At 45.7% G+C, this 15,404-nt stretch overlaps 1 protein-coding gene across 1 annotated transcript in view; it reads right to left on the reverse strand.

Annotated features, from left to right (window-relative positions):
* pgbd5 (piggyBac transposable element derived 5) overlaps positions 1-15,115 on the reverse strand; it is a 36,517-nt gene extending 21,402 nt beyond the window's left edge. Inside the window, exons 1-2 of the mRNA XM_056292297.1 lie at positions 14,573-15,115; positions 3,837-4,267 (exon numbers count right to left, since the gene is read on the reverse strand). Coding sequence (XP_056148272.1) covers positions 3,837-4,267; positions 14,573-14,924 — 783 coding nt within the window. The 5' untranslated portion in view covers positions 14,925-15,115. The remainder of the gene's footprint in view (positions 1-3,836; positions 4,268-14,572) is intronic.
* Between the last annotated feature and the right edge of the window lie 289 nt (positions 15,116-15,404).

A 15,404-nucleotide genomic window follows, 5' to 3' on the forward strand; every position in this document is an offset into this window, starting at 1 on the left:
TCCTCCCTCCTTTCTTCCTCAACCACCTCTCTCCATCCTTATTAAACTTGAGCTCGAGAGAAAGCTAGGTTGCGGCTTTCCTTCCACAAAAAGGGCAAAGAATGACAAGCTTTTCCCTTCGTAAAATGTGGACTTGGAACAAACAGCTGTAAAATTTACGATGCCGCGAAGCCTTTTTGGCAATTACATCACCCAAGCTAAATAACAATGTCCGGTAGAAAGAGATCCTATCATGCATATCATCCTCATCTATGCTCCATTAGTGCAACAGAGGCCACTGCTCTTTGTTTCTTTTCAGCTGGATGAAAAAAGCAGAGCTGAACAAGTAGGTATATGTTAACACAAATAAAGTTTGGTTTCTATAACCAATACAATTCATAACATTTAATTACCAAAATGTTATCCCAATGGCCTACTTAAATAGCTCTGTTTTCCTCTGGATGCAGATTGTAATAAAGCCACCAAAGCCACTTTATATTTTTGTCATTGTACAGGTTACAGTGAAGTTTGTCTTCTGCATTTAACCCATCCTATTGTATAGGAGCAGTGGGCAGCTGCAGCGCCCGGGGACCAACTCCAGTTCTTCTTTCCATCGCCTTGCTCAGGGGCACAGGCAGAAGTATTAACCCTAACATGCATGTCTTTTTGATGGTGGGCGGAAACCCACGTAGACACGGGGAGAACATGCAAACTCCACACAGAAAGGACCTGGGACGGCCTGGGGTTCGAACCCAGGACCTTCTTGGTGTGAAGCAACAGTGCTAACCACTGAGCCACCATGCTGCCATTATCATTTGAGGGAATTGAGAGAAATCAGCTGATGTAGTTTTGCATGGATGAAAAGACGTACACATATTGGCTCTCCGTGGCTACACTGCCTACTCTACAAGCTGAAAACGAAGCAGTCTATAATGTCCAGCAAGAAAAATGTTAATTTTGCAATTTGAGCAATAACAATGTGTTGTTGCAGTAACATGCAGACTGCAACAATTACATGAATGGTGGGATTGATTTGCAATTAAGCTTGGCTCCCTCTATGTCAGCAGGCAGGAAGGAAACGATTCCCTCCATGTGTCTGACCTGCACAGAGTGACACTGTCAGGGGCAATTTAAAAAGAAATGCTGTAAGTACCAGACCAAGCATGTTCAGATCTCACATTAGTGCGTCGATTTTAAATAGGTCCCAGCTACTTTAAAATGGTCTTCAACAGAGAGCTTAAAACTCCTCTGTCACCAGAGGCCAATGAAGGACAGGCTGGTTGAAGAAGAAGGAGAAAAGGCTGGTTACTAATCTAAATCTTAAAGGTAGGCTCTGTATCGGTGTCTCGCAGCGACCTCTAGGCAAACAAGCCCCATTTTTTTTGCTTTATCTTTTTATTTTTCATATCTTGGCAGTGTGCATATTAGAGTTGAGTGGGAAGAGGGGCAGGTTGTGAAGTGTGGGAGGCACTTTCCCCAATGGTACACAGGACAGCATCCTTGCTTGAAATGAATATGAGCTCGCGAACGCTCTCACCATTGTATAAATATTGGATACACTTTCCTGAAATGGAAATATGTTAAAACCAAGAGGATTCACAGGTGATACTGTGTTTGTCTCATTTTTTACCCTTAGAGTTGGTTGGAAGTGTGAGGGGAGGTGCACTGATAGAGTCATTGAGGGGAGTGGGCCATGGTGAGGGAGCACCACCCTGTGGTTCCACTCGCTCGGGGGCACAGTGATGTTTTTGCAATCATCATGAAATACTTTAGAGGCCACGGTTCAGATTTATAGATTTTACTTCCAATTATTCAAATAAAAATCAAACACATCCTGTTTCTTTAACTCTCTAGATTTGTAGTGCGCTTACTCCTATATTCTCCTCTCTATCCATTAAACTGATGTTCTACCTTTATCTCCACCAGGCGGTATGTAGCCTGGAGGGGGTTATGCATTTGGTGGCATGCTTGTGTGGGTGTGTGTGTCCGAGAATGATCTCGTATACTACTGGACCCATCAGCCTAAAGTTTTCGGTGCACAGTTATGACTGTATGACGAAGAAACTCTCGTGGTTGCGGTGATTAAAAACCTTCAAAAAACGTTTGTTCCCGCCATCTCCACTCGCTCTCTTCATTCACTCTCTAGCTCGCTCGACCAACGCTGCTTTCCACCACTGTCCGATCTGAGTCAACTGTGCACATGTGTGACTCACACCTACGGCTGAGACAGATCAGGCAAAGATAGTGTCAAAACCAAAACGTTATGTATTCAGGTATGATTCTTGAAACAAACAAGAAGTTGACTGTATTTCGCAATCCGGCAAATCATTCGCTGCTGATCTCAGCACAGGAGAACCGGAGGAATGCTGGATGAACCAAAAATAATTGGCCTTATTCATCTCGCCGCCATGTGGAAGTGCCATAATCTCCGATGTTAAAGTTCCACTATAAAAATACAATTTCAAGAGTAGGATTAATTACAGTCCCAGCTGCAAATCATCTCAGTAGCAACAATAAAACTGTTCCCATGGCTGAGCTATGTTTTCCTAATGTTGTTTTATTGCACTTATTGTTTTATTGAGGAGGATTTGCGTTTTGCTTTAGAAATAGCTGTTTTTTATTTTGGTGATAACTCTCACTCTCTCCATGCTGTTTGCTCATTGCATTGCTAAGGCTGGACTAGCATCTTAATTTCTGATTCAGAGCAGGAGTTGTCATAGGTAACTTTTGCAGTACTACAGGAGAGGACACAGTAAGCTAGGCTGGTAGTTTGCTTTTTTTTCCTAACAAGGGAAGGGGGATCAGAGGGCCAAGGTTAAAGAGCCACAGTTCACTACTGTGATAGCCTGATCGCTATCATTTCATGTCAGACTTCGTCGCTTTCATGCGAGGGTCTGCCCAGGACGCTGCACATCCACAGACTGACAGGCAAAACATTTTTATTGCGTAGATTTATTTTTTAGCTTGAGCGCTGCATATTAAAAACTTCCCCCCCCATATTTCTTTCTTTCTACATCTTCAATTTCTTTCTTTCTTTCTACATCTGAGAAGCATGTTAATAAGACATTGTTACTGGCTAAATTAGATTCCAGGCTGATGTCTATAGAGCAGCCATTCTGACTGAGTATCTGGGCCCACTCTTTGCCCCTGGCACAGAAACCTAACAGATAAAACAAACTGGCCTAGATGCACACATACATAGTCACAGTTAAACACACACACACACACACACACACACACACACGCAGGCACACGCACACGCACAGTCTGATACAGACTGACTGCACTAAATTCCCTTTTCAGTCAATTAACATTTTTAATTTTAGCTGAGAGGTGGCATGCAATTTTGGGGAAATTACTGTCAAAATGAAACAAGCAACTAGAAAATTGGCAATGAAGAACCCAAAACATTATGTAGCTGGATTGGATTGGATGTAATTAATCATCACCTGACATTGATGGTGGTGGGGTGTGTTTGTGTTTGCATGTTTGTGTGTGGAGGGTTAAAGAGGACCGAGTTAAGAGCTTGCTTTCTCAAAGGCGCCCGTCATTGCATTGACATTATCTACCCCCCCGCCCCCCGCTCCCCCAACAGCTCAGAGTGAACAAAGAATACCTTATGGTAATCATTCTGCATCCACACTACAGCCAATTTGATATACTAGTTGCTTTCATTTTGATATACTTTTCATTTTTATGACCATATCTCTGGGTCAGCATTATGTCACAAATTCAGCAGAAAGCAAAACCTGGCAGAAGGTGAACTGGGAGACCAACATTGTCTGTTTGAAGCAAATTACACACAATCATTTCTTTACATATAATGTCAAAATAGGCCTGAGCTGCACTCAACGCACCTGTGTCTGCGAGGGCCTGAAGCTACAGCTGAACGATTGCTGCAGTGAGTCCAGGAAGGGCTGGATCTTATACAGGCCCTGGTTGCTGCCCTGTGATGGACGGAAGGCCACAATATGGAAGTACTTGAGGATCTTTTCGAAGCGTGACTGACTCATCTTTAGAGCGATGCTGCGATTGCTGAAGAAGCCCGAGCTCCAGATGCTGAGCACCGACTCACAGCGGTGAATGCTGGTGGACGTGACGAAGCCCAGGAAGGCCTTCATCTCCTGGGCCGTAACAGGACACCAACCTTCATCGGCGCCAAAGCGCTCCTGGAATTTTTTGGCATACATGTTGGTTTGAATGACCATGTTCTGGATGCAGTTATCCGGGACAAAGAGCTGGAAGAAGTCCAGGGCCGTGGCATTGGCCGGCATCTTCTGGGCAGGGCCTGGATGAATGCAGGGAGTGAAGGAGAAGAAAGGATGAATTCAGCGTGGAATGAGAAGGAAAAAAAGACAAAGGGAGAGAGAGACAGTGGGAGAGAAACAAACACGGGTCACTTCTAACACACTGTCACTGAATCATTATTTTTTACCCAGCACTGGGCCTTCACTTTGCTTAATGAAAACGTGTTTCCTTCCGGTGGTTAGAATGAAATGAATTTTAGTTACTTGTCATGAGTCACTCGTAACAATGTGTGGGCCGCATACAAACGGTCTCTGGCTTAGAGAAGCTGTTGAATCTCATATTGAGAGGAGGTGGCAATGAGTAACCACATTCAATAAGGGAATAGCACACTGTAGTCAAACATGGGAGCAAGAAGAAATACCATATGCACACGCGCTCACACAGGTACACACTGTCATATGGCTATCGAATCCAAAAGTCATCACCCAATAGATATTTCCACTAAATTAGGCGTGTGTGTATGTGTGCCATCACAACACAAGATCAAGGCAGTGGTCACAAAGTTTATACAACATGACAGCCACCGTATCACCATCCCAGTGGCAGCATGGTGTTTCTATGCTCGGGGAAAGTTTCAGTGTCTGGTTGATTTGGTATCATGGCAGGCGATGCTCCCCAGGTCTGAGTGAGTCAAAATACATGCAGCAGCATTTACTGATGTGGTCTAGTCGGGAATGAGACATGAGCAAAGGACATCTGATAAGATCTTGGAACACGTCAGTCAATCTCACACCGGTGGATGAAAATGATTTTGCTCAAATGACAAAACTCTTCCTTTCTTTGATTTAGATATTGAGTTTTTCTTTTAGTGAGTTCGATACTGCCCTTCAATAGTCTTTACGTGAATTGAGATGAATTTTTCATCCATCCATCCATTATCCAAGCCACTTATCTGAATTTGGGTCGCGGGATGCTGGAGCCTATCTCAGCAGTCATTGGGCGGCAGGTGGGGAGACACCCTGGACAGGCTGCCAGGCCATCACAGGGCCGACACATTCACACCTAGGGACAATTTAGTATGGCCAATTCACCTGACCTACATGTCTTTGGACTGTAGGAGGAAACCGGAGCATCTGGCGGAAACCCACGCGGAGAACATGCAAACTCCTCACAGAGGATGATGTGGGATGACCCCCAAGGCTGGATAACCCCGGGGTTCAAACCCAGGAACTTCTTGCTGTGAGGCGACTGCGTTAACCACTGTGCCACCGTGCCGCCCTGAATTTTCATCCATCCATCCATTATCCAAACCACTTACCCTGCTCTCAGGGTTGTGGGGATGCTGGAGCCTATCCCAGCAGTCATTGGGTGGCAGGCGGGGAGACACCCTGGACAGGCCGCCAGGCCATCACACAGGGCCGACATACACACCCACACACATTCATACCTAGGGACAATATAGTATGGCCGATTCACCTGACCTACATGTCTTTGGACTGCGGGAGGAAACCTGAGACCCAGAGGAAACCCACGCAGACACGGGGAGGACATGCAAACTCCACACAGAGGACGACCCAGGACTATCCCAGGGCTGGAACCCAGCACCTTCTTGCTGTGAGGGGACCGCACTAACCACTGCGCCACCGTGCTGGCTTGAATTTTCATTACATCCAAGAATTCTTCCGCTAGTATGTTTTAGTATATTTATTTCCCTACTTGATGGCGGTTCAAACACTGAGTGCGATTCCGGGTGGCAAGTAGAACAACTTCAGGCTCAGTTGAACACCACCATCTCATTATCTTTGAACAGCACAGTACAAGGTCTCTATCTCCATCTCTGTGTCTAACTCCCTCTGCTTCTGTTTACTCACTCCCTGTCTCTCTATCTCTTTTCATCTTTCTCTTTCTCTATCTGTCCTTGTCTATATCACCCTCTGGCCAGCCGCACCAAAAATAAGCAAGTATTGTCATGCTGCTCTCTTAGTGCTGAGTTAAACTTAACAATGCATGAAACTTCAACTTAAATGGCGCAGCAATAAATGCAATGCATGGTCTCACAATAAAGAGATAACAAAACCAAGACGGCGAGGCAGGCAGACCCTTTCAGTCTAAGCTTGTGGCCTCGACAGCGGAAAGTAGCCTGTGGCATGGCTCAGAATTCACTCATTTGCATTCCATTTGACTTTAAAGCGAAATGTAAAATCGAGCGTGACTTCCATGGAGGAGGCTACTCCTGTCCAACATCAGACAGACAGGAGGAAAGTGTACCATAGCGAATTGACTCAACGGTGGAAAGTTTACTGAAATAAAACGAATTGATTTAGAACGATCCGGGTGCCGGTGGAAACTATGCTACTGTTGGGCGAAGGAGAGGGGGAGGGCATGTGCAGAAGCAGTGGGAGAGGAGGATGGAGCTGCCAGGGAAGAGGTAAAGAGGAAGGCCAAAGAAGAGGTTTATGGATGTGCTGAGGGAGGACATGCAGATGGCTGGTGTGACACAGGACGATACAGAGGATACGAAGAGATGGAAATGGATGATCTGCTGTGGCGACCCCTAATGGGAGCAGCCAAACGTAGTAGTAGTAGTAGTAGTAGTAGTAGATTTAGAACGATCCCATAGGGTGAATTCGGGTAATCTGGGACATTGGGTAATGTGGGACACAATACCAGTGAGTTTAGTTCCTGTTCTAACAAAATCTAGTCAACATGACTTTTATTATAGATTTAGCATGGATGTCATGTGACTGAAATCAAATGACTTCATAGGAGTGATGTCACAGAAAGAGGCAGAGGACGTGCCAATCAGAGGCTCCCCTGGGAATCGCATGACAAGGTCAGTGATGTAGGATTCTGACAAGATTAATTTTAAGGATATAAATCTGTCATAAATAAGACAATGTTCCTAACTGTTATCAAATCAAGTTTTGGATCTATTCAAGCAACAAAATATGCATTAAAGTGTGGAAATTGTGTTTTAGTTTTTTTTTTCTAAACCTTTTTTAGTTGTCCCACTTTAACAAATACGATTGAAAATGTGGGACAGCATGCTTTGATTCATCTGGGACAGTCATTTAAGTTTTTTAAATAAGGGAAATATATGTTTAGGGATTTCCTGAAGTTGCCTACATAGTTATTCAGTCACATCATATCATTTTATATAACCCTGCTTTGCTGGAGTATAAAATGATAAACTACAGAGATGTAGCATATGGACTGCAGTTGTCAGACAGGTGTTCATGGTAAAAATACAGTCTGTCCCTGTCTGTTTAAACTGATTGTCTGGTTATTGACCAAGCTAGCTAGCTTGTTATCTGGTACTTAGCTAACTGTTGCGGCCCAGCTAACTATTTTGGCTTGCTAGTGCCAGCATGTTACCAGCTAGCTAGCACATAATCAGTTAGCTCTCCAACCACATTATCCTGCCAACTAGCTCTCTTCATGCCAAATGAAATGATGGAGACAGAGCATCAAGAGAGACCTCCTAGTGCCCCACCAACCCATAACCCTCCGCAGTGTCTTTTGCAGGCAGCTGTGCGCCCTCCTCACCTCCGTTCTGAGGCCCACCCCCTGGATGGCCATGCGCAGGCAGCTGTACACCCTCCTCACCTCTGTTCTGAGACCCACCCCTTGCAGGACCCTGTGGCACATGAGGCTGAGCTGGAGATTGCAGTGGTAGGCCTACAGGTCATGCAGGAATCAGCAGTCTCATTTAAGGACTTGGTCCAGGTTCCAGTCCAAGAAAGACCAACCACCATCCGGAAGAGATCAAAACCGCCATGAACTTCACAAGCGATGAACATTTTGCCTATATTCAGGGGAAAGGCAAAGGAAAAAGGCCAAAACGAGGGCTAAGGCCACAGCCAAAGCCAAATCTCAAGAAGAAGAAGAAGAAGAAGAAGAAGAAGAAGAAGGGAGAGGCGGAGGAGGAGGAGGAGGAGCCATCTATCGACCATGCACCATCTGCCACCATGCATATGGGGACAGAGACGATCCCAATAATGCAGAGGAGTGGTTGTCCTGTGCGGTCTGCAGCCAGTGGTATAACGAAACATGTGCAGATGATAATGGCATGATTGATGATGATGGGTCTCTCACCTGCAAGGACTGTTTGTTCCCCATGTAGCCCAATTTTAATAGAATGGACAATTTAAGTGAATAACTGAATGAATAATCTGTTTAAGTAAGTTTTGCTTGCTGTTGCTTGAAGTTTAGTTGATTTTTTTTAAATGTTATACAATTTTAATATGTTTTCAATTAATTTAAATGAAGTAACACAGTAGATCCATTAAACCCGTGTAGAGATAAAAATATTTTTTCCTGATATTTTCTTTATTTAGGCTAGTTCCTTCTGAAAAGTATTATGACTTTTTATGTTTATATAAATGAATGTCATTTCTATGATTAACATAATTTTTCTTATTCTGCTTTCTGTCCTTGTCATTTTTTCATAATGCTTTTTAAAAATTGGTGATATTGCTTTTAGCGTGCATGAAGTAAGGTGATTTAGGCTTTTTTAAGCCTAACACAAGTGCCCCAGAATACAAAGTGATCTGTCCCGGATTTACATTCCAGCAGTTTATTTCTATTTTATCTTTTTGGCACAAAGAACACTAATAGGTGTGGCATGCCTCGGTATGATATCTACATCCTTTCTTCTGGTGTGTTTAGAAAACATCTTAGGGATTCCAGAAAGGTATAACATGTTGGTTTAAAGTGTTAGATATCAGAACAACTCGCAGGAGTCAAAACTGCAAAAAAATTGTCCCAGGTTAACCGAATTCATTCTAGATGTAAACTGCAGAAATGAAATGTTGCTTTAATACACACAGGAATAGCTTAGTCTTTTGAACAAGTATGCCCCCCCTCCCCTCACCCTCCCACATTCCCAACATAGATTTTACTTATCCCCACCAGCTTTCCCCTTGGTCCAACCTTTATCATCCACACTGGCAAAACCGGATTAAGGCTTTCTATACTTCTGCCAGGCTACTAATAATAGCGAATGTTAAAATGCACGAGGAGAGCTGCAAAGTATTAATTTCCAACACTACCCATTACTCCAACCCCGCCGATTTTGTGTATTCAAACGAGAGGCTGATCTCTTGTGACTGTCAGGTGTTATTGTGCTTTGATTGTTGGGGGTACAGATAGCTAGCAGAGCTCTGCTGCAGCTTTTATAGTGGAGGAATTACGAATAGGAGATTATTATGTATTTAGAGTGGATGACCCCACCCCACCCAGATAAAACATGCATTTAGCGTTAATTTGAAATGGAAATCGAAGAACCAGTCCACGAGAACATGCATGTGATTATGTGTTGCATCACAAGCGGAGGACGAGGATTCCCTTATCTAAAATGAAGTACGCTGAACAGGAAGCATAAAAAATAAACAATGGGTGCTTTTGATGTGGCTGTGGACTGGCCTTACCCCGCACATCAGATCAACTAAATCTTTTTTTTTATTATCATTATTATTGTTTTGAACATTTCTTCCCTTTTTCTCCCCAGTTGTACTTGGCCAATTATTCCGCTCTCCGAGCCATCCCGGTTGCTGCTCCACCCCCTCTGCCGATCCGGGGAGGGCTGCAGTCTGCAGACTATACCACATGCCTCCTCCGATACTTGTGGAGTCACCAGCCGCTTCTTTTCGCCTGACAGTGAGGAGGTTCGCCAGGGGGCGTAGCGCGAGGGAGGATCACACTATTCCCCCTAGTCTCCCCCCCCCACACACACCCACACACACACAGACGACCCGACCGACCAGAGGAGGCGCTAGTGAAGTGACCAGGACACATACACACACACTCACTGACTTCCGGTTTCTACTGCAGCGCGTCACATCAGTTTCCTTTTCGTTGGCGTGTGCTATGACAATGCATATTTTTTTGCGATTCCTGCAAGATTTACTATGGATAAATGCCAACGACATGCACAGAATTGTCTACAAACTTTCACCTACACCTACCAGCAAACGGGTGAAAAGTTTCAAGTTGTATCAAGTTACGTCCACAATTATGAGTGACCGAGCATATTTCCGCCCGCCGCGGGATTCCATCCGGGGTTGTACTGCACCACGAGGTGACGTCGCTAACCGCTCGACTAAAGGGGGCCGAGCCCCTGGCCAGTCGCTCAACGAGCCTTCAGTACAGGGGTGGGCAGTCTTATCCAGAAAGGGACAGTGTGGGTGAAGGTTTTTGTTCCGACCAAACAATTATACACCTGTGTCTCCTAATCAAGTTCCTCAGCAAAGACTCTACTGGTTGATTAGCGGGATCAGGCGTGTAACTGCCTTGTCGGAACAAAGGGTTGTGTGCATGTTGTTGACCTTTATCCATGCTAAATCTTACAGGCATCGCAAAACATATGCCATTGTCAATAGCACACGGCAACAAACAGGAATCTGGTATGACCCCCTGCAGTAGAAAGCGGAAGTCAGTGGACTACAGTTGTGCACAGAGTGGATTGTGTCTGTAGGGACGCCCGACCAAGCTGGAGGCAACACGGGGATTCGAACAGGTGATCGCGTGTTGGTAGACAACGGAATAGACCGCCACGCCACGCGCATCAACTAAATCTGTTGAAATGTTTCAAACTGTTCTTCATTTTGTGTCCTTTGCTTTCGTTCCTTTTGCTTTATTTGCACTCTGACCACTGTTTCTCTCTCGCAGCTGAGTGGACCCTATGGGAGCCAGAACTTGACGGGCATTTCATATTGTGCGTGTACGTGTGCTTCTGAGCGTAGGTGCGTTTGTCTTAATGATGAATAATTCCAATTAGAGCGCGAGCAGGCCAGAGTGGATACAGACTGCTCAGCGGCTTTGACGGGGAGGGAAAGCAGGAGGTGCACGGAGACAAACAGGCCGGGTGAGACAAAGCCTGGTCGACAGCCAGACAGAGAGGACCAGGGAGTACCAGCCACACGCTTTCACAGCCAACATGTGGCGGTAGGAAAGAGTCGCCTTTTTAATTCCCAGGCCTGATGCGTCGTCATCAAGATAAGGTGCTTACATAATCCGAGAAGTGGATGCATGTTTTATAATCCTCCACTTGGTACTCTACCATCCCCCTGGCACTGCAAAGGGGAACAATCTCATCCTGACAGGAGGACAACATACCTATCGTAAATCTGTCTTCCAGCAAACCAAACATTTTATTTGGCTCCTTCGAGCTGAAAGACCTAACCAGCGCGACAGAGCCCGAAATCTCGGCGTTATAAACGAGGGGGGGGGGGTTCTCAGCACCGAGCTTGTCTAGATGCATTCCAATGGCTGCTGATGATTTATGTACCAGGCACATGGTCTACCAGGAGTGGGCTGTCACATCAAGATTGCAGCCTGTGTCAGGGCTGCCAAAGCCTGACAAACAGACTGAGAAAAATATAAAAAGACAAGAAGAACAAAAGACAGGAAGGCAAACATCCAGACAGGGAAAGATAGGCGGACCACTGGAGAGACAGAGAGGCTCTTGGAATGGGAATATGACAGTTATGCAGATAGACATGCATATTGGAAAGGCGGACGGGCAGACAGAGAGAGCAATCTACACACACACACACACACACACACACACACTTGATAGAAATATCACCAGCAGACCATGCACCAACATAGTGGAAAATTTTTTACCCAATTCTTATGACTTTTAATCAGCACAGGGAAGTGTAGACATAAGGAAACTCAGGGTGCGGGCTATTCTACCGTTCAGCCAAATAAAAATCAGACCTTGCTGAAATATGGCCTCGCTACTTAAGGCTTGAGGTTTTATTCGAGCTTCCTTGGCATTCCTGCAACCATCCAGTCAGCCAGCCCTTAATCATCTAACCCTGTCGCAGTAGGGAACCACGCCCACCTTGGCCATGCTTGTGCAGATGGACACTCACTGCATTTTAATGTGCCTGTCATACCACCCATCTACAAAAACACGCACACAGACATGCACACACAAGCAGACATAAAAACACACCGACTCATCAAAAGACACACCGGCTATTCCAGTTTCAGTCAACACAGCCAGCAGTCTCAAACAAAACCGAACCATACAGAACATCCTGTACTTATTTTTTTTATTCATCTATGATGCCATCCCATTGCACAACCTGTTAGCAAACCCTAGAAGCCATGCCAAACATAGCACGGCACAGCCGAGTTAGGCTCAGTTTGTTTAGGGTTGTTTGAACTGGCCGCTAATTCACACCTGCTGCCTCATCCTCCACCGAGTCAACACACACACACACACACACACACACACACACACACACACACACACACACACACACACACACACACACACACACACCTTCCGCAGCACATTAACAGGAGTAGGGAAAACAGCAACCTTATGGTCAGAGGATGATATCTGATACTTTGCTGTGTTTAACAAGAGGGTTAAACGTCACCTAGGAGTGGATGGAAGCCACTTCGTCTGCAAATATGAAGAGAGCAGACTGCAGTGCATGCAAAAAACAACCATGAAATGCATAAAAATGAGTTTTTTTTAATATTTCATATGCACCCAATCTTTTCAATTGTCTCATCATTTTTGTAAACGTAATTTGATATTTCTAATGTTATTATTGACGTCTATGTAGAAATGAAAAATAAGGAATCAGGTTAGAAATTTTAGAAATCTCTCCGAAAGAAGAGGTTCCTATCTAGTGGCTAAGACGTGCAGCCTTGTATGTGTGTGTATGTGTGTGTATGTTGTGCGTGTCCTGTGTGTGGGACTGCATGTGAACAGACTGGGGCTCAGTCCATGCTGTTGACACTACAGCCAGATGGCCTCCTCACCTCCCTGGGTGCAACAGGGCAACATGCCACTGTGGAGTTAGGATGACATGCACACCAGCCACATCTGCTCCAGCTGAAGGAGGAGAGCCATGAGAGCAAACACTAATCCATACCAACCCTTCCAGTTGCAGCTGCATTATGACACCCAACTAACTCCCCAGTGAGTACTGTAGATTACACATTGTTCAAACTTGTATTATGGCGAGTTGCGGGATGAAAGGACAACAGCTTGCCATAGCAAAATCACACAGTAAGAAATAAAAGTACAATGGATAGATGGGAAGATAGATAGACTGATAGAACAGACAGACTGAAAGAGAGCGAGGTGGTCAGGCAGGTAGATCGCTAGATAGCTAGATATGTAGATAGATCTATTCTATCTATCTTTCTATCTATCTGTCTAGATAATAATAATAATAATACATTTTATTTGTGGGCACCTTTCAGAGCACTCAAGGACACCTTACAGAACACAATTAAAAATAGTAGGTAGATAGATGGATAGATAGATATAGAGACAAGGATGGGGGCAGAGATGGATGAGGGGTAGACACACTGCTGGTGCCTGGAGACATGATGACAACAGTGAAAAGGCGATAGAGACATGAGATTGCCCTTTTACTGTACTGGTTTGAAAGCATATGCAGGCATATAAAGGCATATGAATGTGAGATTAGTCAAGGTTGTTGCACATCTATTGTGAAGGGAGCGAGAAAAAGAAAGAAAGACATAAAGAGAATGAAGAGTGGGTGGTGCAGTTGAACTGTCACGACTAACATGCATGACCCATTCGCGCCCAGCTTGTACACATACATGAATATATGTGTCCACACACACACACACACACACACACACACACACACACACACACACACACACACACACACACACACATATGAGCATTGTATCTTGAAGAGGACATGTGTGCGCCCTGAAAGATAGGAGGATGACACGAGTGCATGTTGCGGTACAGTTTAAGGGTAATTATTCAACTTACTGCATGCAGGCGCACATCAAGATGTGTGTGCATGTATAGGCATGTGTCGTGCCTGAACTCATGCATACGTTTAACTATCATTTCTGTGAGTGTCTGTGTGTGCATTCGTGTTTGGTGTGTGTGTGTGTGTGTGTGTGTGTGTGTGTGTCTTTCAGTGCTGTCCTTTCCATACGTGCACACACATGCAAGCACACATGCTCACACACAGGCAGTACACCATGTCCACCACAATACCTCACAACGCATGACATATCAAAGGACAAGCATGGATTCACACAAAATAACACTACAAGGAGGATAATAGTGTCCATCCTTTTCCAGCTTACCCACACCAAGCTAAACAAGTGCGTTTGAAGACACTTGCACACAAATGTGCAAACCCGAGAAAACAAAAAGGGCTCAGCTGTGTCACAGCAGTAGCCTTTTGTGCGCCGTTTTGGCACCAAGTCACCACCACACGGGGGATGATGCCTGACCTGAAAAACCGGAACTGTTCATTATTTCGTTCAACATGCCGTCCAAACGACCCGATACCGCTTCGTGTCGTGCATCACGTCTCACCATAGGTGTCTTTGAATAGCGGCAACGTGACATCCTGGAGGGCTTCGGTCCATCCGTCCTCCTCCGCCTGACTTCGGGATACTGATCCCGGGGGACCTGCTCCACTCCCACCTCCTCCTCCCACTCCCCGGCCGTGGATGCTTTCGTTGTCGCCCAGTGCCCGCTGCTGCTGCTCCTCGCCCGGCTCGGCGGAGTAGTTGTCGGAGTTGGAGTCTGCCGAAGTGCTGTAGAAGGGATTGTCGCTGCTGTCGTCCCCCGACTCGCCGAACACGTCGTCGGAGATCTGTAGGCTCTCGTACCGGGAGCGGGCCGCTTCCAGGAGAGACAGCGCCTTCCGCCCGCACTCCGCCATCTCTCTAGCGCTTGTCTGGTCTCTCACTCTCTTTTCGCTCTCTCTCTCTTTCTTTTCCTCCCTCTTTCTGTGCTATCTGGCTGCCTCTCCCCTAGTAATAAACTGCACGCAAGATGTGACGATCTCACAGTGTCAGGCTACACCCTGTCCTCCCTCCTCCGGCTGCTGCGATAGATGGGAATAATGAGCAGCCGGAGATCCCACTGGCGTGTGTGTGTGTGTGTGTGTGTGTGTAGGTGTGTAGGTGGGTGGGTGCTAGGGTGGTTGTGTGTGTATGTAGTGGGGGGAGCTGTCCTCGCCAAGGGTACTGAAAATGTTTCCTATCGCGCTGCGCACTGGTCAATAGGTATCGCCGCTCCGCGTACAGTATCCGGGTTGAGCGACCAGAGTTTTCTCCATAGCGGCGTGCCCGTCTCAATGAATAGTGGCTGCAGCCGGATCACCTGACACGATCGCCTTTCCGCACCGTCCAATAGGATT

This window comes from Lampris incognitus, chromosome 13 (assembly GCF_029633865.1).
Source record: "Lampris incognitus isolate fLamInc1 chromosome 13, fLamInc1.hap2, whole genome shotgun sequence".
Classification (NCBI taxonomy): domain Eukaryota; kingdom Metazoa; phylum Chordata; class Actinopteri; order Lampriformes; family Lampridae; genus Lampris; species Lampris incognitus.